General features: G+C 43.3%; 1 protein-coding gene across 14 annotated transcripts in view; it reads left to right on the top strand.

Annotated features, from left to right (window-relative positions):
• LOC110508196 (eukaryotic translation initiation factor 4 gamma 1) overlaps positions 1-25,704 on the top strand; it is a 48,043-nt gene that overhangs the window by 18,607 nt on the left and 3,732 nt on the right. For all 14 annotated transcript variants that reach the window (XM_036967063.1, XM_036967061.1, XM_036967059.1 and 11 more), the window contains 17 exons: positions 111-199; positions 4,382-4,562; positions 7,116-7,249; positions 7,516-7,659; positions 8,416-8,817; positions 9,052-9,198; positions 9,513-9,746; positions 9,897-10,001; positions 12,195-12,512; positions 14,889-15,018; positions 15,624-15,723; positions 19,215-19,486; positions 19,687-19,811; positions 20,461-20,633; positions 21,569-21,694; positions 23,664-23,745; positions 25,427-25,525. In XM_036967063.1, the coding sequence (XP_036822958.1) occupies positions 111-199; positions 4,382-4,562; positions 7,116-7,249; positions 7,516-7,659; positions 8,416-8,817; positions 9,052-9,198; positions 9,513-9,746; positions 9,897-10,001; positions 12,195-12,512; positions 14,889-15,018; positions 15,624-15,723; positions 19,215-19,486; positions 19,687-19,811; positions 20,461-20,633; positions 21,569-21,694; positions 23,664-23,745; positions 25,427-25,525 (2,861 nt within the window). The remainder of the gene's footprint in view (positions 1-110; positions 200-4,381; positions 4,563-7,115; positions 7,250-7,515; positions 7,660-8,415; positions 8,818-9,051; positions 9,199-9,512; positions 9,747-9,896; positions 10,002-12,194; positions 12,513-14,888; positions 15,019-15,623; positions 15,724-19,214; positions 19,487-19,686; positions 19,812-20,460; positions 20,634-21,568; positions 21,695-23,663; positions 23,746-25,426; positions 25,526-25,704) is intronic.

Genomic DNA, 25,704 nt, shown 5'->3' with positions numbered 1-25,704 from the left:
CTTGGTGGTGTGGCTTCGGGTTTGACCCTTGGCACCCAGGGATTCTTGGTGTGGCTTCAGGTTTTTGATGTAACAAATGTAATGTAACATTCCTGTCTTCTCTCTTCTAGCTGCTGTGTCTGTGCCAAAGAAGAAGAGGAACATGAAGGAGCTGAACAAGAAGGAAGCCATCGGAGACATGCTGGATGCCTTCAAAGAGGTGTGTGTCTGTACGTGCATAGAATAGAGTAGCCTTATAAAGTCAAACTATCCTGAACAGTTGTCCTTGACCAGTAGTGCACCAGTAGTAAACCTTGCTGTGAGTAACAATCTTACAGGTTTTCACTGCATGGTATCTGCAGCCAGCCTCTACTTCGATTGGACTGTTCATTGGGGTTGGGTGGTATCCAAATTTCAATATCGTCATACAGTTCTTCTCTCATCCCGGGATTTATGCTTTTACCGGTATAGTACACAAGGGGTCGCCCAAAAACACAAAAAGTCATTTGGGCGTCTATGACCAGAATGCTAACAAAATTAGAACAAGTAATAGTGAATTTGCATAGAGGTTTCTAGCTAAATATGCTAACGAGCACAACTAAAAATAAACTAATTGCAAAGGTAGGCAATCCTGCTCATAAAGTTATACATACAGTGCATTCGGAAAGTATTCAGACCCGTTCACTTTTTCCACACGTTACAGCCTTATACTAAAATGTATCGAATTTAAAAAAAATCCTCCTCAATCTACACACTACCCCATAATGACAAAGCGAAAACTGGCACAGACACAGTAAAGGGTCTGAATACTTATGTAAATGTGATTTTTCAGTTTTTATTTGTAATAAATTTGCCAACATTTCAAAAATCTGTTTTGCTTTGTTGTTATGGTGTGTTTGATTAGGGATGAAATCATTTTTTATCCATTTTAGAATATTGCTGTAATGTGGATAAAGTGAAGGTCTGAATACTTTCTGAATCATCTGTATATGGGTAGGAGCTACCGAGTTTGGACGTTTCCAAGCTAATGTAAACGAGAGACTCTGCAAATGAACGTTTTAATGCTTGTCTGAAGGAAGTACTGTACTGGCTCTGAAGCAGCATGTGTACATGCAGTGTTTGTGTGGAGTCTGTAGTCACTAGGGCAATGGTCCTGCCTGTTCTGCTCAGAGAAGAGGAGTAGGAGCAGACCGGGCCAAGAACGGTGAGGAGAACAAATGCTAGGAAATCAAGATAGCAGTGGCCGCTGTACAGAATTCATCCAAAGCGCTTTGACTTCTCAAACACGGTGGAAAGCTACACGATATGAGGCCCATCTCCTTATATAATTCAACCACTGAGTTAACTAGCAAGCTAAACAAAATTCATAGCTGAACTCACCTGTTACCGCTTTCTCCCGTTGCGCTATTTACAAACAAGTGACTGGCTCAACTGTTCTGGGGAACTAAGGTAAGATGCACAACAAGTGACTGGCTCAACTGTTCTGGGGAACTAAGGTAAGATGCACAACAAGTGACTGGCTCAACTGTTCTGGGGAACTAAGGTAAGATGCACAATGTAAAGTAATCTAACAGGTGAAACGAAGAACTCCAATGTCCTAAAGTATTGCACAAGTTGGATGCAGGTAATTACTTAAGTAGCTATAAATATAACAACTTATTGAACTCAAAATAAATAATGAACTTAAAATACATTTCAACGGTATTGAAAAACCATCCCGTGGCTATTTCCAAATACCCCGGTATACTGTATATTGCCTAAGCCTACTGTTCATCAGTCAGTGCAGGAGCAACTCGGCAAATGGCATCGTTGGTCTTTGTGCCTGGAGTCCTGGTATGTCTGTCGAGACAAGCATTTCACTTCCCAGCAAGTTTTCTTCATTAACCGACCAATTTGCTAATTAAAACTTGTATCTTAAAAATAGAAGGAATAAAAGGACTTTACACACCAGTGTTTTCCACTAGTGCCGGCTGTCGGCTAAACTGACGATTTACGCTCCTTTTTCCACTTAGCTAGGCTACTTTTCAATTTACTCGGCAGAAAACAGTCTGCCGAGCCCTCAGGAAAGATATGCATCTTCTAGCGATCTATTGATCGGACAGACTCCTGTCAGTCACAAAGTGAGCGCTCACGGAAACACTGCTGGTTTGACAGTGTTAGGTTCTCATTTTCAGAGTACAAACTCAACGGGCACTATGAAAGCTTTAAACAAAGTTTATTCTGCCCAGAGGGTCAATACCGCTGCATTAGACAAAAACATGGTTTTACCCCTGGTAGTATACATACCCCACCTTGGGTGGAGTCTCCTCATCGCTACACATTGCATCATTATTGCTAGGCAGGGAGCTGAGTGATCTGTGCCTTAAACAGTTCCTCCCCTTATCAGTAGTGCCACGTGTGATAGTTTTCCCTGCACCCAGCCTCTCCCAAGCGTCATTATGGCACCTCATGTCTCTTTTATAATTAGTCATTAATATTAGTTAAAGCTCAAATCAAACCTATCAACAGTCTGCTGCCTGTCCTGCCTCTCGGTACCTGTGTGTGTGTGCTTATTTTGGAGAAATAATTGCAGTCAAATTTATTTACAGAGGGAGAGGGCATGATACTCCTTCGTCTCTGATTTGTATTTGCACATCCCTTTATAATGTGGTAACAATGAGTCAAAGTCCACTTAACCTATTGTTTACTGGCACATTAATTTATATTTTGCTTGTTTCAGGTGCAGCCATGGGGTGGTGGGGCATGGGCTATCGACTGTGCTTTGATTTAACAACAAGCTTGAATAGTTTTATTAAAGGTGTCCAACTGACTGAATATAGTCCATCTCATATCTTTGCTATTCATGAATCATACAACATAGTTACACTGTGTACAAAACATTAGGAACACCTGCTCTTTCCATGACCGACTGACCAGGTGAATCCAGGTGAAGCTATGATCCCTTATTGATGTCTCTTGTTAAAACCAGTTTAATCAGTGTAGATGAAGGGAGGGGGAGATGGGTTAAAGAAGGATTTTTAAGCCTTTGAGCCATGGATTGAGGGTGAATAGGCAAGACCAACAAGCCTTTTGAACGTGGAATGGCAGTGGGTGCAAGGCGCACCGGTCTGAGTGTGTCATGAAGTGCAACACCATGAAGTGCTGCATTTTTCACGCTTAAGTTTCCACTGTTTATCAAGAATGGCCCACCACCCCAAGGATATCCAGTCAACATGTCAACTGTAGCAAGCATTGGAGAACATGGGCCAGCATCCACGTGGAACGCTGTCTACACCTTGTAGAGTCCATGCCTGGGACAAATTGAGACTGTTCTGAGCGCAAAATGGGGTGCAACTCAATATTAGGAAGGTGTTCTTAATGTTTTGTGCACTCAGTGTGCCATCTCCATGGCATCGTAAACTAAAGATCTAGTTTGTATTTTCAATATGAAGTCCATCAGGACTTGCCAGACAGTGACGTTAGTGATTGGCTTGTCAGCAGCCTATCGCATCGGTAAGAGAGCCGTTCATTTGGCTCCCTAATTTGCATACTGGTAGTGTTTTTTTTGGCAATTATTTGCAGATAAATGATAACATTCAATGAAGATGGTGAATACCATATCAACAGTCTGCTTTATTTTTCAATCATACCTGTATTGCAGATAGCTGAAAAGGCCTCTTAAGAAAGCTTGAAGCCTGTGGGTCAGTTGCTAAACAAGTGTTTAACAAAAAAAAAGACATTCTGCAATTGAGTTGCATACACTTGTTGAAATTATTTTAGTTATTGAATGTCGTTCCCTCTCTCTTAATTGAGCATCTGTTTTTATTCTAGACCCATTTGGCACTTTTTCCAGTGACTAATCACGCAATTTCTTTGGTTTAAAATTGTACCTTAAATAATTTTAAAGATAATTTGGCCACTTCATTTTTCTGTTTTTAATAAAATACATTAATTTAAAGAACAAACAAAAATACTTTTAATTTCAAGAGGAGGAAGGTTTAAGGTCATAGTCCTAGACAATATCTAATTATGACTAACAATACACTGAATTCAGACATTTACAGTAACTTAAATTGTAAGTACAATCCCACACCAAATGTTTCAAATCTGGGAGGTAAACCCAATCAAGTACTCAACAATTTCACTGTGTATTTTGGATGTAATCAAGGCATTAGAAGGTACCAGAGGCCACCAAAATAAATCTTCTGCAAAAATGTCATAACAGCCCAGGGGAGCCTGGCTGGCTACTTTTTTTCTATTAGGCTGGCTACTCCATGTGCTTGTGGAAAACCACTGGTGACTCACCCCAAATCCCCTAACCTTAACCACGAAACTGACTTGAGGTCAGCATATAGGGTCTCAATTTCCTTCTACTCTCTTACCCTTCAATCTTCCTGTCCCTTCTCCCCTCTCGTCTGTACAGGAGGAGGTGGCGGCACCTGCCACCGAGCCGTCGTCTTCACCGCCGGAGCCCAGCCCTGTGGCCCCGACCTCCTTGCCGCCCGCCGACGCACCAGACGAGACGTGGGAAGAGAAGGAGGACAAGCAGAACGCCGACACACCCCCGCTCAAACCGGGCGACCTCAAGTATCAGTACAAAGGAGGTTGGTGGTCCCTTAGATATGACTGAAGATATCAGTCAAGGATCTGTATCGGACTCAATGAATATCTAATATTCGTTGATTGATTCTTTGAGACGTGTCCTCATTTTTCCTGTCATATGAAATGTCTCATCGTTGAAATGGGCAATAAACTGTCTGTTTCTATAACCACATTTCCATCCACGGATTTTATGTGAGTCAAGTCATACCGTATAAAAATAAATCACAACAGCTGTGATGGAAAAAGGAAGTGTCGGTACAATTACCAAAATGTCGACAGACAATAGGTTCATTCGACATAGTGAGATATTTTTATTGGTAAAATCAATTATGCAACAAATTGCGGCGGGAAACAATTTCTTGTGTGATTTTTGATAGCATCGTGTGACTGCAAATTGTATAGTTATTTTATGTTGTGTGGTCCTCCCACTATGACTTTTAAAAGCATGCACAGTTTAAAGGGCTACAGATGAAATAAGTTATGGTGAAAGTGCTGTGATTAGCTTGATTCTCCTTTCCAATAAATATTGAGTGTCTTGTGACATGATGATCACTGCCAATTAATCAATCTCATCATATAACTTAACCTGTCCACTTTATTAGTGAGCTGTTGTCTAGAGTAGAGGTCGACCGATTATCATTTTACAACGGCGATACCCATTTTATTGAAGGACCAAAAAAAGCCGATACCGATTCTTTTTTTATTTTATATATGTATATATATTAATAATAATAATGACAATTACAACAATACTGAATGAACACTTTTATTTGAACTTAATATAATACATCAATAAAATCAATTTAGCCTCAAATAAATAATGAAACATGTTCAATTTGGTTTAAATAATGCAAAAACAAAGTGTTTGAGAAGAAAGTAAAATTGCAATATGTGCCATGTAAAAAAGCTACCGTTTAAGTTCCTTGCTCAGAACATGAGGACATATGAAAGCTGATGGTTCCTTTTAACATGAGTCTTCAATGTTCCCAGTTATGAAGTTTTAGGCTGTAGTTATTATAGGACTATTTCTCTCTTGTCCATTTGTATTTCATGTATCTTTTGACTATTGGATGTTCTTATAGGCACTTTAGTATTGCCAGCCTAATCTCTGGAGTTGATAGGCTTGAAGTCATAAACAGCGCTGTGAACAAGCATTGCGAAGTGCTGCGTTGGCAAACGCAGTAAAGTCACTGCTCAGACTGCTCTATCAAATATCAAATTATAGTATAATAATATAATAACCACAGAAATACGAGCCTTTGGTCATTAATATGGTCAAATCCGGAAACTATCATTTTGAAAAACAAAACGTTTATTCTTTCAGTGAAATACGGAACCGTTCCATATTTTATCGAATGGGTGGCAACCCTAAGTCTAAATATTGCTATTACATTGCACAACTTTAATGTTATAATTATGTACAATTCTGGCAAATTAATTACTGTCTTTGTTAGGAAGAAATGGTCTTCACACAGTTCGCAATGATCCGGGCGGCCCAAAATACTGCATTATACCCTGACTCTGCTTGCACTGAACGCAAGAGAAGTGATACAATTTCCCTAGTTAATATTGCCTGCTAACATTCATTTATTTTAACTAAATATGGAGGTTAAAAAAATATACTTCTGTGTATTGATTTTAAGAAAGGCATTGATGTTTATGGTTAGGTACATTGGTGGAACGAATGTGCTTTTTAAATCATCACCCGTTTGGCAAAGTAAGCTGTGATTCGATGATAAATTAACAGCCATTGATTAAATGCAGCACAGGACAAGCTACTTAACTACACATGGTTGATGATATTACTAGGTTAAGATTATGTAAAGATTGATTGTTTTATAAGATAAATTTAGCGCTAGCTAGCAACGTACCTTGGCTCCTTGCAGCCACGAGGTCCTTTTGACGCTGCACTCGTGTTACAGGTGGTCAGCCTGCCACACAGTCTCCTCAAGGATTGCAATGTAATCGTTTGGATGGCGATTGTATTGCAATGTAATCGCCGTCCATAACAATTACCGATTGTTATAACTTGAAATCGGCCCTAATTAATCGCACATGCCGATTAATCGGTCGACCTCTAGTCTAGAGTGCATGTGATTGGGCAAGTTTGCCCAAACAGTTTTTGTGACAAAACCATCGATGGACTGGAAAATGCAATGGAAACACATTGAACTTGTTTTGTTTTTGTATTCGGTACATGAGTACTTTAGCGCAAAAGTTGTTTTTGCGTGCACTACGTCATCAAGCACAGCCTTTTATCTGCCGTTCTGTTCTGATGGAAACAAACCTCAGGAAGGAAAATTTACATATTTTGTTAAGGCGGATATTATAATATTTGCATGAAAATCTATCACAAATTGAATGGAAACCTAGCTACTGTCAAATATCCCCATTACTCATGTGTATGGCCAGCGTTATCCCTAATGAAATACATGTCTCTTCAAGAGTAGTCTGATAGATTGGGTTGGGTGTGTTACAACAACACCTAAGCAGTATAAATAGTCCTTTGTAGGCAATTCAAACTCTCCCGCTCCTCCACCCTTTCCTCCCAACAGAGCAATGGAAGCCTATCGACCCAGAGGAGAAGAAGAGGTACGACAGGGAGTTCCTGCTGGGTTGCCAGTTCATTAGTGCCAGCATGAACAAGCCTGAGGGCCTGCCTCTTATCACAGACGTTGTGCTAGATAAGGTAAACTATACCATCAAATTAATTAATTCATTTTCTGATCCAGTATGGTGATTTTATAGGCACCCAGTAAAAGGTATTATTCTAATAAGTGTTATGAAATTAAAGGGATTATGCTCTAGTGCAAATTTTAGTTTTGATTTTATGTGGATTTTAACACCTCCCATGTTTCAATCATGTGCTTTTCTAGTATCTCTGTCCCAATGTTAATTTCAATGACAATCCAATGTCAAAATCATAGGTACATAATTCTCCCTTTCTCTGTGTAGGCGAATAAGACCCCCATGCGCCCAGCGGAGCCGGGTCGCAACATGAACGCCGGGCCAGACTTCACCCCCGCCTTCATGGGTAACCTGGGTAGACAGTCCTCTGGGGGAGGGGGACCACGGGCCCCTGGAAGGGACCACATGGGAGTGAGTATGGCAGTGTGTTGGGTGTGTGTCTACATAGTGTCCTCTAACTCTATGGTCAGTGTATAGAGATCCTATAATTCAGGACCAAGATGGACGATTGTTTGGTCATGTTAATAGGATGCCCATTATAGTGTTCTATTTATTTATGTTGGTTCTATGTGTTTTCTGTGTGTGTTCGTCAGTATTTGTTAAGTATGTGGGCTGTTGGTGTGTGTGTGTGTCCGTGTCTCTTGGAAAGCATTAGTCATAGTTCAGAGTACATAGTATGTCACTCTCCAAATGTCTCTCTATCCTTCCTCCCATGTTTACTGATTTGAAAGGAAATGACTGGTGTAAGAAATATGGTGGAAACTCCCACTAGCCCATGCCTCTACCAATCTAATGCTATTAAATTTGTGGGAAGTAGTGAATTAGTGCACACTTCAGGAGAAAGGAGATATCATTGGATGCACCCTTTTTTATCACGTTTCTTTAAAACAAGTGATTTGATTTGATCATCAACCAATGATTTATTGTGACATTTAAAGATAACCATTGAATGGTGTTCTAAGACTTCCGTTGAGTGGAACTGGCCCTGCTCTCTACCTTGTTTCTGTCTAAAACTGTGCTCTGGTAGTGTATGATTGACAGCCCGGTGTGTTTCTTGAGTTCATAGACCTCATCTCCTCCCTCTTTATACCTCTTTCTCTCCCTCCCCTCCCTCTTTCTCCCTACCACTCTCTCTCCCCTTCCAATCTATATCTCCTCTTCCCCCAGCCCCCAGGACCACGGCGCTCCCAGCAGGGCCAGCGCAAGGAGCCCCGCAAGATCATCACAATCTCCTCATCGCTAGGTGGCGAAGTGGAGCTCAACAAGGCGGAGAAGGCCTGGAAGCCCACAGTGAAGAAGGCTGTGACCCGGGGCCGAGGCGCCGCCCCCGAGGATGAGGAGAGCGACGACCCCGAGCAGGCCAAGACCCAGGAGCTGTTCAAGAGGGTCCGCTCCATCCTCAACAAGCTGACCCCTCAGATGTTCCAGCAACTGATGAAACAGGTCACAGAGCTGACCATCGACACGGAGGAGCGGCTGAAGGGAGTGATCGACCTGATCTTTGAGAAGGCCATCTCCGAGCCCAACTTCTCTGTGGCCTACGCAAACATGTGCCGCTGCCTTATGGGGGTGAGTGAAGTGTTTGGGCGGCCCGTGTTAGTCTTTTTATTTATTTTCTCTCCCTCTATGTTGAGCCTTGTGTTTTGGACCATTGCAGTCTTTTGATGAAATTTAACAACTCAAGGAGCTGAGGACAAGCCCTCTGCTTTCTTTGATTCTGTCTTTATTCTACTGGACATAAACCAAACAGACCTTGAAGTAAACTAGTATTTCTCCTTGCTTCCTTTCATTGGCTCTTTCTAGTTGAAAGTGCCCACCACAGACAAGCCGGGAGTGACTGTAAACTTCCGCAAGCTGCTGCTCAACCGCTGTCAGAAAGAGTTTGAGAAGGACCAGGATGATGACGTCATCTTTGAGGCCAAACAGAAGGAGATGGAGGCTGCCAAAGAGGTAGGGGAGGATTCATTTCACATGACAATTTAGTCATTTAGCAAACGTGACATACATGCATTCTTCTTAAGATGGCTAGGTGAGAACACATCACAAGCCTTTCAAGTACATTTTTTCTCAAAGTATTTATCAGAAAAATCCATGCAAGTGAGAAAAGAAGTGGCTTTTTAAAAAAATAGATGCTGCCATTCTTTTTTATAATTCAAGATTCAACAAACTACTTTGATAGACAACCTGTGTAATAGATGTGTTTCCATTCTGTTTCACCCTCCTTTGTGAACTTTCAAACTAACCTCGGACCTCTCGTTTCCCAGGAGGAGAAAGCTGGTCTGAAGGCGACGCTGGAGGAGGCCAAAGACCAGGCGCGGCGGCGGTCGCTGGGCAACATCAAGTTCATCGGTGAGCTGTTCAAGCTGAAGATGCTGACGGAGGCCATCATGCACGACTGCATCGTCAAGCTGCTGAAGAACCACGACGAGGAGTCGCTGGAGTGCCTCTGTAGACTGCTGTCCACCATCGGCAAGGACCTGGACTTTGAGAAAGCCAAGGTACGCAGAGAGAGGAAGAGAGTGAGAGACGCATACGCACACACACACACACACACAGGAGCAGACTCACACTGACATAATTACCTTTACGGAAATTAGAATGGCCACACCCACCCGCCCCCAGTCTGACTGTCCCTCTGACCCCCCTAGCCCCGTATGGACCAGTACTTTGCCCAGATGGACAAGATCATCAAGGAGAAGAAGACCTCATCTAGGATCCGCTTCATGCTGCAGGACGTCATCGATCTCAGACGGGTACAACTACACCCCCCCCATCCCTCTCTGTACAATGTTCTCTCTTCCTTTCTCGTTCTCCTCGTTTCTACTAATTTTCTCGCCCTCTTTCTCTCTTCCTCCATCTTTCTGTATCTTCCTTGCGCTCTATCTCTCTCATAATTAATTTCAGAGGGCTTTATTGACATGGGAAACGTTTAAATTGCCAAAAAAAAGAGAAATGGACAATAAACAAAAGTGAAATAAACAAGAAAAAACAGGGGACATTACACCCACAAAGGTTCCACAAGAATAAAGCCACTTCATATGTCTATATAGTGTTCTAATGATGTGCAAATAGTTAAAGCACAGAAGGGAAAATAAATAAACATAAATATGGGTTGTAAACTCAGCAAAAAAAGAAACGTCCTCTCACTGTCAACTGCGTTTATTTTCAGCAAACTTAACATGTGTAAATATTTGTAGGAACATAACACGATTCAACAGCTGAGACATAAACTGAACAAGTTCCACAGACATGTGACTAACAGAAATTGAATAATGTGTCCCTGAACAAAGGGAGGTTCAAAATCAAAAGTAACAGTCAGAATCTGGTGTGGCCACCAGCTGCATTAAGTACTGCAGTGCATCTCCTCCTCATGGACTGCACCAGATTTGCCAGTTCTTGTTGTGAGATGTTACCCCACTCTTCAACCAAGGCACCTACACATTTCCGGACATTTCTGGGGGGAATGGCCCTAGTCCTCACCCTCCGATCCAAAAGGTCCCAGACGTGCTCAATGGGATTGAGATTTGGGATCTTCGCTGGCCATGGCAGAACACTGACATTCTTGTCTTGCAGGAAATCACACACAGAACGAGCAGTATGGCTGGTGGATTTGTCATGCTAGAGGGTCATGTCAGGATGAGCCTGCAGGAAGGGTACCACATGAGGGAGGAGGATGTCTTCCCTGTAGCGCACAGTGTTTAGATTGCCTGCAATGACAACAAGCTCATTCCGATGATGCTGTGACACACCGCCCCAGACCATGACGGACCCTCCACCTCCAAATCGATCCCGCTCCAGAGTACAAGCCTCGGTGTAACGTTCATTCCTTCAATGATAAACATGAATCCGACCTTCACCCATGGTGAGGCAAAACCGTGACTCGTCAGTGAAAAGCACTTTTTGCCAGTCCTGTCTGGTCCAGCAACGGTGGGGCTGTGCCCATAGGTGACGTTGCCGGTGATGTCTGGTGAGGACCTGCCTTACAACAAGCCTACTGCGGACAGTCTGAGCACTGATGGAGGAATTGTGCGTTCCTGGTGTAACTCGGGCAGTTGTTGCCATCCTGTACCTGTCCCGCAAGTGTGATGTTCGGATGTACCGATCCTGTGCAGGTGTTGTTACATGTGGTCTGCCACTGCGAGGACGATCAGCTGTCCGTCGTGTCTCAATGTAGCGCTGTCTTAGGCGTCTCACAGTACGCACATTGCAATATCTTCCCTGGCCTCATCTGCAGTCCTCAAGCCTCATTGCAGCACGCCTAAGGCACGTTCACGCAGATGTGCAGGGACCCTGGGCATCTTTCTTTTGGTGTTTTTCAGAGTCAGTAGAAAGGCGTCTCTAGTGTCCTAAGTTTTCATAACTGTGCCTACCGTTTGCAAGCTTTTAGTGTCTTAATGACCCACAGGTGGGAAGCATGGGGAACGGTGTGTAAACCCTTTACAATGGAGATGTGAAGTTATTGGATTTATTTGGAGTTAATTCGTAAAAATCCAAATATCTTTAAACGACAGGGTCTTGAAAAAGGGACGTTTGGGAATCGCTTCCTTTTAGTTGGTTGTAGAATTTAACAGCTCCTATCTGGGTTTAGATTATTAGAGGGTATTGGCCTCATTCTGCGCTGAATGCATTATTTGGTGTTTTATGTTGTACACTGCATGCAGAGTCTCAATTTGGTGATTGTCCCATTTTGTGAATTCTTGGTTGGTGAGTGGACCCCAGACCTCACAACTATGAAGTGCAATGGGTTCTATAACTGATTCAAGTATCTTTCTCTCTCTCTAGCTTTCTTTCGCTTTTCCTCCTTCCGTTTATTTGTCTTCTGTGAAATAGTATCATTACCATCATGGCATCACAGTAATTACCATAGTAATTAACCATATGGCCCTGAAGCAGCATTGCTTATCTTAGACTTTAAAGAGTCATCTCCCTCCCTCTCCCTCCACCAGAGTGGCTGGGTGCCCCGGCGGGGGGAGCAGGGTCCTAAGACCATTGACCAGATCCACAAGGATGCTGAGCAGGAGGAACACATGCAGCAGGTCAAGGTTCAGCAGCAGCTCATGTCAAGGAATGACGGAGGAGGACGAGGAGGTGGTGGAGGGGGAAGAGACGGGAGGGGGGGAGACAGAGGAGGAAGGGATCAGGTGGGCCGTGGGGGCCAGCAGGTGGGAAGGGGCAGCCAGCCCCAGGACGAGGGCTGGAACACAGTGCCCATCTCCACCAAGAACAGACCCATCGATACCAGCCGGCTCAGCAAGATCACTAAGGTGAGGGGAGAGTTTCTTAATGTTCAGAACTTCTAAAAAAACCTGTGTTTTCACTACATTACCAACACATGGGGTTCCTCATTCTGGGTGGGAATGTAAACAAAATCGTACATATTGCCTTTTTGTGTCTCACAAGGATGCTTTTTGTATTTTGTATTTGTATTTGTATTTTTGTATTTGTATTTTGTTTTTGTATTTTTGTATTTTGTATTTTGTATTTGTATTTTTGTATTTTGTATTTTGTATTTGTATTTTTGTATTTTGTATTTGTATTTTTGTATTTTGTATTTTGTATTTTGTATTTGTATTTTTGTATTTTGTATTTTGTATTTGTATTTTTGTATTTTGTATTTTTGTATTTTTGTATTTTGTATTTGTATTTTTGTATTTTGTATTTGTATTTTTGTATTTTGTATTTGTATTTTGTATTTTTGTATTTTGTATTTTTGTATTTTGTATTTGTATTTGTATTTTTGTATTTTGTATTTGTATTTGTATTTTTGTATTTTGTATTTGTATTTTTGTATTTTGTATTTGTATTTTTGTATTTTGTATTTGTATTTTGTATTTTTGTATTTTGTATTTGTATTTTTGTATTTTGTATTTTGTATTTGTATTTTTGTATTTTGTATTTTGTATTTGTATTTTTGTATTTTGTATTTGTATTTTTGTATTTTGTATTTGTATTTTGTATTTTTGTATTTTTGTATTTTGTATTTGTATTTTTGTATTTTGTATTTTGTATTTTTGTATTTTGTATTTTTGTATTTTGTATTTTGTATTTGTATTTTTGTATTTTGTATTTTTGTATTTTGTATTTGTATTTTTGTATTTTGTATTTTGTATTTGTATTTTTGTATTTTGTATTTGTATTTTTGTATTTTTGTATTTTGTATTTGTATTTTTGTATTTTGTATTTTGTATTTGTATTTTTGTATTTTGTATTTGTATTTGTATATTTGTATTTGTATTTTTGTATTTTGTATTTGTATTTTTGTATTTTGTATTTGTATTTTTGTATTTTGTATTTTGTATTTGTATTTTTGTATTTGTATTTTTGTATTTTCTATTTTGTATTTGTATTTTTGTATTTTGTATTTGTATTTTTGTATTTTGTATTTGTATTTTTGTATTTTGTATTTGTATTTTTGTATTTTGTATTTTTGTTTTTTGTATTTTTGTATTTTGTATTTTTGTATTTTGTATTTTGTATTTGTATTTTTGTATTTTGTATTTGTATTTTGTATTTGTATTTTTGTATTTTGTATTTGTATTTTTGTTTTTGTATTTTGTATTTTGTATTTGTATTTTTGTATTTTGTATTTGTATTTTTGTATTTGTATTTTTGTATTTTGTATTTTGTATTTGTATTTTTGTATTTTGTATTTTGTATTTGTATTTTTGTATTTGTATTTTTGTATTTGTATTTTTGTATTTTGTATTTTTGTATTTGTATTTTTGTATTTTGTATTTGTATTTTTGTATTTTGTATTTGTATTTTTGTATTTGTATTTTTGTATTTTGTATTTTGTATTTGTATTTTTGTATTTTGTATTTGTATTTTTGTATTTTGTATTTGTATTTTTGTATTTTGTATTTTGTATTTGTATTTTTGTATTTTGTATTTGTATTTGTATTTTTGTATTTTGTATTTGTATATTTGTATTTTGTATTTGTATTTTTGTATTTGTATTTGTATTTTTGTATTTTGTATTTGTATTTGTATTTTTGTATTTTGTATTTGTATTTTTGTATTTTGTATTTGTATTTTTGTATTTTGTATTTGTATTTTTGTATTTTGTATTTTTGTATTTTGTATTTTGTATTTGTATTTTTGTATTTTGTTTTTGTATTTTTGTATTTTGTATTTTGTATTTTTGTATTTTGTATTTTTGTATTTTGTATTTTTGTATTTGTATTTGTATTTTTGTATTTGTATTTTGTATTTGTATTTTTGTATTTTGTATTTGTATTTTTGTATTTTGTATTTGTATTTTTGTATTTTGTATTTGTATTTTTGTATTTTGTATTTTTGTATTTTGTATTTTTGTATTTTTGTATTTTGTATTTTGTATTTTTGTATTTTTGTATTTTTGTATTTGTATTTTTGTATTTTTGTATTTTGTATTTTTGTATTTTTGTATTTGTATTTTTGTATTTTTGTATTTGTATTTTTGTATTTTGTATTTGCCATATAGACAAGGTGGAGAGTTGTGTTGTCTGAATGCTTTGCCTGGATGTCATGCTGGTTGGACTTCCTTTACTTTATTAGACATGTTTCATCAGATGTTTTACCAAGTCAAGACCCACTGAGATGGATATCATTCTGGTATATCACCTCTGCTCTCTTAACCTTTTGACCTCTTCCCCCACTAGCCTGGTGCTCTGGACTTCAGCAACCAGCTTCTTGCTCCCCAGCTCGGGGGTAAGGGCATGTGGGGCAGCTGGGGCAAGGGCAGCAGTGGAGGCACCACAGGAGCCAAGCCTGCCACCGGAGCTGAACCAGGTAGGGGCACGTTCAAACACACACACGGGCAAGACTAAACATGGAGTCTCTTGGAGACTATAGGTCGACCGATTAATCCGAATGGCCGATTAATTAGGGCCGATTTCAAGTTTTCATAACAATTAGAAATCGGTATTTCTGGACACGAATTTGGGTATTTAAAAAAATCTATACAGTGGGGGGAGGAGGGGGGGGGGGGCGTGTGAGGGAGGGCGCGGGGGGGGGGGGGGGGAGCGAGCGCGAGAGAGGGGGGTGAGGGAGCGAGCGCGCAGGGGAGGGGGGTGAGGGGGAGGGAGGGAGGGAGCGAGCGAGGGGGGGGGGGGGGGGGAGTGCTCACGAGAGGGAGGTAGGTAGTGGACCAGTGTCAACATGACTGAGAAGACACATGACATGGCATGAAAGACAAAACAAAACAAGATGGGAAATATTATCGACTTTACTTTGCACTTTTAACTGGCTGTCCCTCAGGTTGTTGCAGGAGGACACATATTTGGCTGCCAAAATGCACATTTTGGCTTTTCACCCAATAAATATTAGATTTTTTTCTTCAGCTTTTATAGTTTCAAATTCTTTGTATAGAATTATAATTTCTCTCTCTCTCGCAGCGGAGACTGGCCGTCCGGCCACCGGCAACCGTTTCTCTGCCCTGCAGCAGTCAGCTCCACCAGCATCCTCCTCAGACGCTGACCGCAGGGTACCCCAGAGGTCACTACTGCTCTTTCTATTTTTCCTTTTTTCTCTCCATTCTTCCTTCCTCTCCTTCCTGATCTTAATCTCCACCACTTCTCACTTTCTCTCTGCCCGACTCGCTTACACACCTATTTTCTACCTCTTTCTCTTTCTTCCCCCACTTTCCCATCTCTTCTATTTCTCTCCCTCGTTTCTTTCCTCTTTCATATCTCTCCTCTCGCCTATTCCCTCAACGCGCTCTCCCCCTCTCGCTCGTAACATGCTCTCCCCCTCTCGCTCGTAACGTGCTCTCTCCCCCCTCTTGCTCGTAACGCGCTCTCTCCCCCTCTCTCGCTCGTAATGCGCTCTCTCCCCCCTCTCGCTCGTAACGCGCTCTCTCCCCCCTCTCGCTCGTAACGCGCTCTCTCCCCCCTCTCGCTCGTAACGCGCTCTCTCCCCCCTCTCGCTCGTAACGCGCTCTCTCCCCCCTCTCGCTCGTAACGCGCTCTCTCCCCCCTCTCGCTCGTAACGCGCTCTCTCCCCCCTCTCGCTCGTAACGCGCTCTCTCCCCCCTCTCGCTCGTAACGCGCTCTCTCCCCCCTCTCGCTCGTAACGCGCTCTCTCCCCCCTCTCGCTCGTAACGCGCTCTCCCCCCCCTCTCGCTCGTAACGCGCTCTCTCCCCCCTCTCGCTCGTAACGCGCTCTCTCCCCCCTCTCGCTCGTAACGCGCTCTCTCCCCCCTCTCGCTCGTAACGCGCTCTCTCCCCCCTCTCGCTCGTAACGCGCTCTCTCCCCCCTCTCGCTCGTAACGCGCTCTCTCCCCCCTCTCGCTCGTAACGCGCTCTCTCCCCCCTCTCGCTCGTAACGCGCTCTCTCCCCCCTCTCGCTCGTAACGCGCGCTCTCCCCCCTCTCGCTCGTAAAGCGCTCTCTCTCCCCTCTCGCTCGTAACGCGCTCTCTCCCCCCTCTCGCTCGTAACGCGCTCTCTCCCCCCTCTCGCTCGTAACGCGCTCTCTCCCCCCTCTCGCTCGTAACGCGCTCTCTCCCCCCTCTCGCTCGTAACGCGCTCTCTCCCCCCTCTCGCTCGTAACGCGCTCTCTCCCCCCTCTCGCTCGTAACGCGCTCTCTCCCCCCTCTCGCTCGTAACGCGCTCTCTCCCCCCTCTCGCTCGTAACGCGCTCTCTCCCCCCTCTCGCTCGTAACGCGCGTTCTCCCCCCTCTCGCTCGTAACGCGCTCTATCCCCCCTCTCGCTCGTAACGCGCTCTCTCCCCCCTCTCGCTCGTAACGCGCTCTCTCCCCCCTCTCGCTCGTAACGCGCTCTCTCCCCCCTCTACGTGCTCTCCCGTCTCTCTCCCCTCTCTACGCGCTCTCTCTCCCCTCTACACGCCCCCCCCCCCTCGTAACGATCGCTCTCTCTCCCCTCTACACGCCCCCCCCCCCTCGTAACGATCGCTCTCTCTCTCTCGTAACGATCGCTCTCTCTCTCTCTCGTAACGATCGCTCTCTCTCTCTCTCGTAACGATCGCTCTCTCTCTCTCTCGTAACGATCGCTCTCTCTCTCTCGTAACGATCGCTCTCTCTCTCTCGTAACGATCGCTCTCTCTCTCTCGTAACGATCGCTCTCTCTCTCTCGTAACGATCGCTCTCTCTCTCTCGTAACGATCGCTCTCTCTCTCTCGTAACGATCGCTCTCTCTCTCTCGTAACGATCGCTCTCTCTCTCGCAACGATCGCTCTCTCTCTCGCAACGATCGCTCTCTCTCTCTCGCAACGATCGCTCTCTCTCTCTCGCAACGATCGCTCTCTCTCTCTCGCAACGATCGCTCTCTCTCTCTCGCAACGATCGCTCTCTCTCTCTCGCAACGATCGCTCTCTCTCTCTCGCAACGATCGCTCTCTCTCTCTCGCAACGATCGCTCTCTCTCTCTCGCAACGATCGCTCTCTCTCTCTCGCAACGATCGCTCTCTCGCAACGATCGCTCTCTCTCTCTCGCAACGATCGCTCTCTCTCTCTCGCAACGATCGCTCTCTCTCTCTCGCAACGATCGCTCTCTCTCTCTCGCAACGATCGCTCTCTCTCTCTCGCAACGATCGCTCTCTCTCTCTCGCAACGATCGCTCTCTCTCTCTCGCAACGATCGCTCTCTCTCTCTCGCAACGATCGCTCTCTCTCTCTCGCAACGATCGCTCTCTCTCTCTCGCAACGATCGCTCTCTCTCTCTCGCAACGATCGCTCTCTCTCGCAACTATCGCTCTCTCTCTCAACTATCGCTCTCTCTCTCTCGCAACGATCGCTCTCTCTCTCTCGCAACGATCGCTCTCTCTCGCAACGATCGCTCTCTCTCTCGTAGCGATCGCTCTCTCTCTCTCGTAGCGATCGCTCTCTCTCTCTCGCAACGATCGCTCTCTCTCGCAACGATCGCTCTCTCTCGCAACGATCGCTCTCTCTCGCAACGATCGCTCTCTCTCGCAACGATCGCTCTCTCTCGCAACGATCGCTCTCTCTCTCTCTCGTAACGATCGCTCTCGTAACGATCGCTCTCTCTCTCGTAACGATCGCTCTCGTAACGATCGCTCTCTCTCTCGTAACGAGCGCTCTCTCTCTCGTAACGATCGCGCTCTCTCTCTCTCTCGTAACGATCGCTCTCTCTCTCGTAACGATCGCTCTCTCTCTCGTAACGATCGCTCTCTCTCTCGTAACGATCGCTCTCTCTCTCGTGTAACGATCGCTCTCTCTCTCGTGTAACGATCGCTCTCTCTCTCGTGTAACGATCGCTCTCTCTCTCGTGTAACGATCGCTCTCTCTCTCGTGTAACGATCGCTCTCTCTCTCGTGTAACGATCGCTCTCTCTCTCGTGTAACGATCGCTCTCTCTCTCGTGTAACGATCGCTCTCTCTCTCGTGTAACGATCGCTCTCTCTCTCGTGTAACGATCGCTCTCTCTCTCGTGTAACGATCGCTCTCTCTCGTGTAACGATCGCTCTCTCTCTCGTGTAACGATCGCTCTCTCTCTCGTGTAACGATCGCGCTCTCTGTCTCGTGTAACGATCGCGCTCTCTGTCTCGTGTAACGATCGCGCTCTCTCTCTCTCGTAACGATCGCTCTCTCTCTCTCGTAACGATCGCTCTCTCCCGCTCGTAACGATCGCTCTCTCCCGCTCGTAACGATCGCTCTCTCCCGCTCGTAACGATCGCGCTCTCCCGCTCGTAACGATCGCTCTCTCTCGCTCGTAACGATCGCTCTCTCTCGTAACGATCGCTCTCTCTCTCGTAACGATCGCTCTCTCTCGCTCGTAACGATCGCTCTCTCTCGCTCGTAACGATCGCTCTCTCTCGCTCGTAACGATCGCTCTCTCTCTCGTAACGATCGCTCTCTCTCGCTCGTAACGATCGCTCTCTCCCGCTCGTAACGCTCCCCCTTTTTCCTCGTAACGCTCCCCCCCTTTTTCCTCGTAACGCTCCCCCCCATCGTAAAGCTCGCTCTCTCCCCTCGTAAAGCTTGCTCTCTCTCTCTCCCCCCCCCTTCTGTAGGTCCAGCTCCAGCCGTGACCGGGACAGGTTTGACCGCTTCGAGCGGCACGACAGCAGTCGTGACGAGCGTTGTGGCAGTCGCGACACCCGCCCCCCTATCACTAAGCGCAGCTTCAGCCGTGAGACAGAGGAGCGTAGGGGCGATAGTTGCACCCCTACGGAACCCCCTGTCCGGCGCGTAGCCAGCATGACTGACGACAGAGACCGGGGAGGCAGCCGTAGCCGGGGAGGCAGCGGTAGCCGGGACAGGGCTCCCAGCAAGGAGGTTGTTGGTAGGAGGTTATACATACACATGCAACTTGACACACTACCTTCGCATACACATCCACGCATGCGCTCACATTGGATACATTTATACACTCTTAGTGTATGATGTGTGTTAGTGTATAACTGTGTGGTTATGTATAATTGTCTGTGTTAGATTAACACACACTAGTATATACTGACTATGGTTTGTGTTGTATCTGTGCAGTGAAGCGTGAGACAGCCCCCACCCCTCCCCCCGATGCTCCGACCAAACCGGCCATGACCGAGGAGGAGCTGGAGAAGAAGTCCAGTGCCATCATCGAGGAGTACCTCCATCTCAATGACATGAAGGTACACACACACACCCATCTCAATGACATGAAGGTACACACACACACCCATCTCAATGACATGAAGGTACACACACACACCCATCTCAATGACATGAAGGTACACACACACCCATCTCAATGACATGAAGGTACACACACACACCCATCTCAATGACATGAAGGTACACACACACACACCCATCTCAATGACATGAAGGTACACACACACACACCCATCTCAATGACATGAAGGTACACACACACACACCCATCTCAATGACATGAAGGTACACACACACACACCCATCTCAATGACATGAAGGTACACACACACACACCCATCTCAATGACATGAAGGTACACACACCCACCCATCTCAATGACATGAAGGTACACACCCACCCATCTCAATGACATGAAGGTACACACACCCACCCATCTCAATGACATGAAGGTACACACACCCACCCATCTCAATGACATGAAGGTACACACACACACCCATCTCAATGACATGAAGGTACACACACCCACCCATCTCAATGACATGCTCACTCACGCATCATCAGTTTCATGTCAATGACAAATATACACACACACATTTGGAGGCCATAGTAAAGCTAACTACCGTATACTAAACTCCTGTCCTTCCCCCTCCGGCCCTGTAGGAGGCACTGCAGTGTGTAGTGGAGCTGAACAGCGCCCCGCTGCTCTTTGTGTTTGTGCGGAACGGTCTGGAGAACACTCTGGAGCGCAGCGCCATCGCCAGAGAACGCATGGGCCTGCTGCTGCACCAGCTCATCAAGGCTGGCACCCTGCCTACAACAGAGTACTACAAAGGGTAAGGGGGAGTATGTGTAGTACTTCCCTAGAGACCAGGTTGTGTGCTGGAGAGAGAGACAGACTGGGGAGGTCAGGGGGAAGAGCGAGGGAGGGGGGTAGGGAGAGAGAGGGCTGGGTGGGAGGGAGGGAGGGAGAAATTTAAAAAGAAAACCACTTCCTGACCATTTTAAACGCATAATATCTGAAAATGTAGCCAGCTAGACTCTCTTACCTGTTATACATGGATGGATGCTTCTCCCTCTCTGTCACAGATGCCATGGTTGCCCTTAGTTTGAAGATGTAATCCGGAGACAGGTGTTTTATACAACACAGCCTTCTGTGTCTTCGACTCCGTCTGCATATTTTGGGCTCTGTTCACAAACACACCCCACAGAGCCCCAGGACCACAACACAATTAGATCCAAACAAATCATGAGAAAACAAAAAGATAATTACTTGACACATTAGAATGAATTAACAAAAAATCAGAGCAAACTAGAATGCTATATGGCCCTAAACAGAGTACACAGTGTCAGAATACCTGACCACTGTGACTGTCCCAAAATGTATGGAAATCTTTGACTATGTATAGACTCAGTGAGCATAGCCTTGCTATTGAGAAAGGCCGTAGTAGGCAGACATGGCTCTCAAGAGAAGACAGGCTATGTTCACACTGCCCACAAAATTAGGTGGAAGCTGAGCTGCACTTCCTAACCTCCTGCCATATGTATGACCATATTAGAGAGACATATTTCCCTCAGATTACACAGACCCACAAAGAATTTTGAAAACAAACCCAATTTTGATAAACTCCCACATCTCTTGGGTGTCGACAGAGCAGTGCCACAAAAGTACTGTGTGCTTGTTAGAGAAAATAATTTAGAAGGGTCAATGTTAGTGCGTGTGTGTATGCTATGAGTAAGGTTTTCACCTGGTTGTGTGTTTTCATCATAGGCTCCAAGAGATCCTGGAGGTGGCTGAGGACATGGCCATAGACATCCCCCACATCTGGCAATACCTGTCTGAGCTCATCAACCCCATGCTCCACGAGGGAGGCATCCCCATGGGACAGCTCTTCAGGTGAGGCCCAGACTTTATAGGCTGCGTAGGTCCAGACTTTATAGGCTGCGTAGGCCCAAACTCTGGAGGTCACTGTCATGTAAGTGTTGATGCCAGAAGGCTATGACTGAAGCTTCACTTATTGATGAATAGTTATCTGACAAGAGATGGTAATTTTCACTTTTCATAGAATGTTTGGGAATGACGTATAGATAGGAATTTGTGAAAATTCTATAGCAATATAGAATGAGATAGCTGACCTGTGTTTGGACAATGAATAGATACTGCAGTAAATACATCCTAATAAAAACATCTGTCTTGTCCAGGACCGGAGTCCACACAGACCAGTGCGCCATAGCCAATCAGAGCTACTGTAGGCTTATATGCTAATAAGCCATTTGACACACGGCAAGTGTTGCCTACAATATTTAGCAAGTTTTCAGACCCCTCCAGCGACTTCTATTGGTAAAAGATTCTAGCGACAAATGAAGCTACTTACACGGGCACGTCATCATTCACTTTGAACTGGACTGTGTGTTTACAGGCAGTAGCAACAGCCGACTTTAGATCAATGGAACACATTTGCCAAAATACACCTGAATGGATTTCTGCAAATATGTCAATACCACTTGGGAGTCCTCTTATATTTGAGAACTTAACAGTCATATTGATCAAACAACCATGAAAAGGTAGGCGCTCTCCCTCAGTTACCTGTGCAACAACTCTTAGCCAGAGCGAGATGAGCTAAACGCTACCGAGGGAACAGTAGATTCGTAAAACGTTGCTCTCCCCCGCTCAGAGGGTTAAGGGACCGTCTTAAAACTGCAACGCCTACATGACATATAGCTCTCAAATAAGTATGACTTTGTTCAGAGACCTCTGCTCTAGAATCCACAGCAATTAATTTTTTGACATTTTATTTCACTTTACAGAGAACTTCAATTGCTTCCATGAGTAGTTCAGTGACCTCACCTGTCCAATCTATGGCAATTGCATTTTTTTTTACTTTGACTGTTTTCAAAGAATGTATTTTCTTAATGTATAAAAAATACTTGTTAAAAACTTCAATAGCTTCCACCCCATATCACTTGCATGAATTAAACCAACTGTTACTGTTTCAGGGACCTCATCAATACAATCTCAGGCAACATTTATTTTTTTACATATGAAAGAAATGTCATAGAAAAAGGCCAAAGTTAAATAGACATGTAATTACTGTAGATTGTGCGGTGATAGAGGTCGGACGCTATTTACGTTTTATTTTGACATTTCATTTAAAATAGCCAAAGTAAAAATACATTTAAAAATCCAGATGTAATTGCCGTAGTTTGTACAAAAGTTCAAGTTCAGTATAGCCAGATAAATTAATTCACATTTCTTGCCAGCTTACCACGACACCTACATCTCTAGCTGTAGCCTTGGAAAAACATTATGGGGGGAAAAGGCAGCCACGAACCCACTCGTCCAATAAAACCCTCCCAACAGCTAGCTAGCTAACGTTGGGCCCCGTGTTTTTAGCTTGCAAAATAAATGGCTACATAAATAGATAAGCTAGCCTATTGCCCATGTTATAACTGACTTGTGATCATTGCCTGCCTATGCTAGTTTGATTGTATAGACATACCCAGCCCTGGTTACATTCGTCCCTTTTTGTCCAAAATATTGAGTAATTGAACCTGAAACAGAGCATCCTGATTGGCTAAAGGAAGTTAGCGATGTACCAGGACAGATGGGATTTACAACCTGATATCAATATTTGTTGGAGTTCCAAGATATTTATTGGTGAATTTGTAATTAGACATTTTGAGTCAAATAGAACCTATTTTTAAAACCTCTTATGAAGTTGGTTTTGTAGCATACATTGGGAATTTTTATATTTTTGACTGATTATGATTGTCTGTTTGTTTCATATCTGCAAAGTAGTTAAAACGCTGTCAGTTCTACTTGAAGAGTGTGCCCAATAACCTTGCTGCTGTATGTGTGTCTACAGAGAGGTCTCCAAGCCCCTGATTCCCCTGCGTAAGGCCGGTGTGCTGCTGGTGCACATCCTCAACTTACTCTGTAAAGAAATGGTGAGTGTCTGTATGAACGCCATGTGTATTATACTAGATCAGGGCGCTCAAACACTGTTCCTGGAGAGCTACCCTCCTGTAGGTGTTCAATCCAACCCCAGTTGTAACTAACCTGATTCAGCATATCAACCAGCTAATTATTAGAATCAGGTGCGCTAGATTGGTTGTAGTGAACCTACAGGACGGTAGGGTTGAAGAACCCTGTACCAGATGGATATACAACTTTGTATGTGTTTTGAAATGTGTGTAACCATGTCCATGAGTGGTGCATTGTGCACATTTGAAGATGTCTGTATGTGTTGACCACACACACACAGCGCCTTCAGAAAGTATTCACACCCCTTGACTTGTTCCACATTTTGGCGTTACAGCCTGAATAAAACATGGACTACATTGAGATTTTTGTCACTGGCCATGCTACCCCATAATGTCAACATGGAATTATTTAAAAATATGTATATATATTAATAAAACATTTTAAGCTGAAATGTTGTGAGTCAATAAGTATTCAACCCCTTTTGTTATGGCAAGTCTAAGTTCAGGAGTAAAAAAATCCTCGCATAGAAGGGCACCTATTGATAGATGGGTAAAAGAAGAAGAAGCTAATAACCCTTAGAGCATGGTGCAGTTATTAATTTTACACTTTAGATAGTGTCGCTACAAAGTTAAAAGGCGAGATGAATTGACCTTTCAGCAGGACAATAACCTAAAACACAAGGCCAAATATACACTGGAGTTGCTTACCAAGAAGACAGTGGTTTGAGTGGCCAAGCTACAGTTTTTACTCAAATCTGCTTGAAAATCTAGCAATGAGCCACAACCAGTTATGACAGAGCAGAATTTTGAAAGGAATAATGGGCAAATATTGTACAATCCAGATGTGCAAAGCTCTTTGAGACTCACAACTGTAATTGCTGCCAAAGGTGACTAACGTATTGACTCAAGGGTATGAATACTTATGTAAATGAGATTTCTATTTCATTTTCAATCCATTTGTTGTTTGCTAGAATTTCTAAAAACATGTTTTCACTTTGGCAATATGGTAGATGGGTGAGAAACATCTGTTTAATCCATTTTGAATTCAGGCTAACACAACAAAATGTGAAATAAGTCAAGGGATATGAATATTTTCTGTAGGCACTGAATGTACAAAACATTAGGAACCCCCCCCCCCCCCCCCCCCCCCCCCCTTGCCCCAGAACAGCCTCAGTTCGTCAGGGCATGGACTCTACAAGGTATAGATAGTGTTCCACAGGGATGCTGAACCGTGTTGACGCCAATGCTTCCCACAGTTGTCAAGTTGGCTGGATATCCTTTGTGTGGTGGGCCATTCTTGATACACGGGAAACTGTTGAGCATGAAAAATCCAGAAGCGTTGCTCTTCTTGACAGTCTAACCTATGTGTCTTCTACCAAACCGTTCAAAGGCACTGACATGTTGTGTCTTGCCCATTCACCCTCTGAATGGAACCTATACACAATCCATGTCTTCATTGTCTCAAGGCTTTAAAACCCTTCTTTAACTTGTCTCCTCTCCTTCATCTACACTGATTTGAAGTGGATTTAACAAGTGACATCAATAAGGGATCATAGCTTTCACCTGGTCAGTCTGTCATGGAAAGAGCAGGTGTTCCTTATGTTTTATATGCTGTGTGTGTATATAAATATTGTTTCTGTGTTAGACCCATAAGAAGGTGGGCGGTATGTGGATGGAGGCGGGGCTCAACTGGAGAGACTTCCTGCCAGAGGACGAGGATGTCAACAAGTTTGTGACTGAACAGGTCAGTGGGGGACAATGGGGTTTATTGCTGATCTGTTGTAAGTATTTGCTAATGAAATGTTTAGTTGGGGCCACGCAATCTGACTGTGCCATTTTAAGGATGGACGACTGAAAATATGACTGTCCTTTATAAATGAGAGGAAACATTGATGGGTTGATGGGTTTACTGTCTCGTTCTAT

This window comes from Oncorhynchus mykiss, chromosome 28, assembly GCF_013265735.2.
Source record: "Oncorhynchus mykiss isolate Arlee chromosome 28, USDA_OmykA_1.1, whole genome shotgun sequence".
Taxonomy (NCBI): domain Eukaryota; kingdom Metazoa; phylum Chordata; class Actinopteri; order Salmoniformes; family Salmonidae; genus Oncorhynchus; species Oncorhynchus mykiss.
The sequence above is the reverse complement of the archived record's forward strand: the minus strand, read 5'-3'. Positions and strand labels throughout refer to the sequence as shown.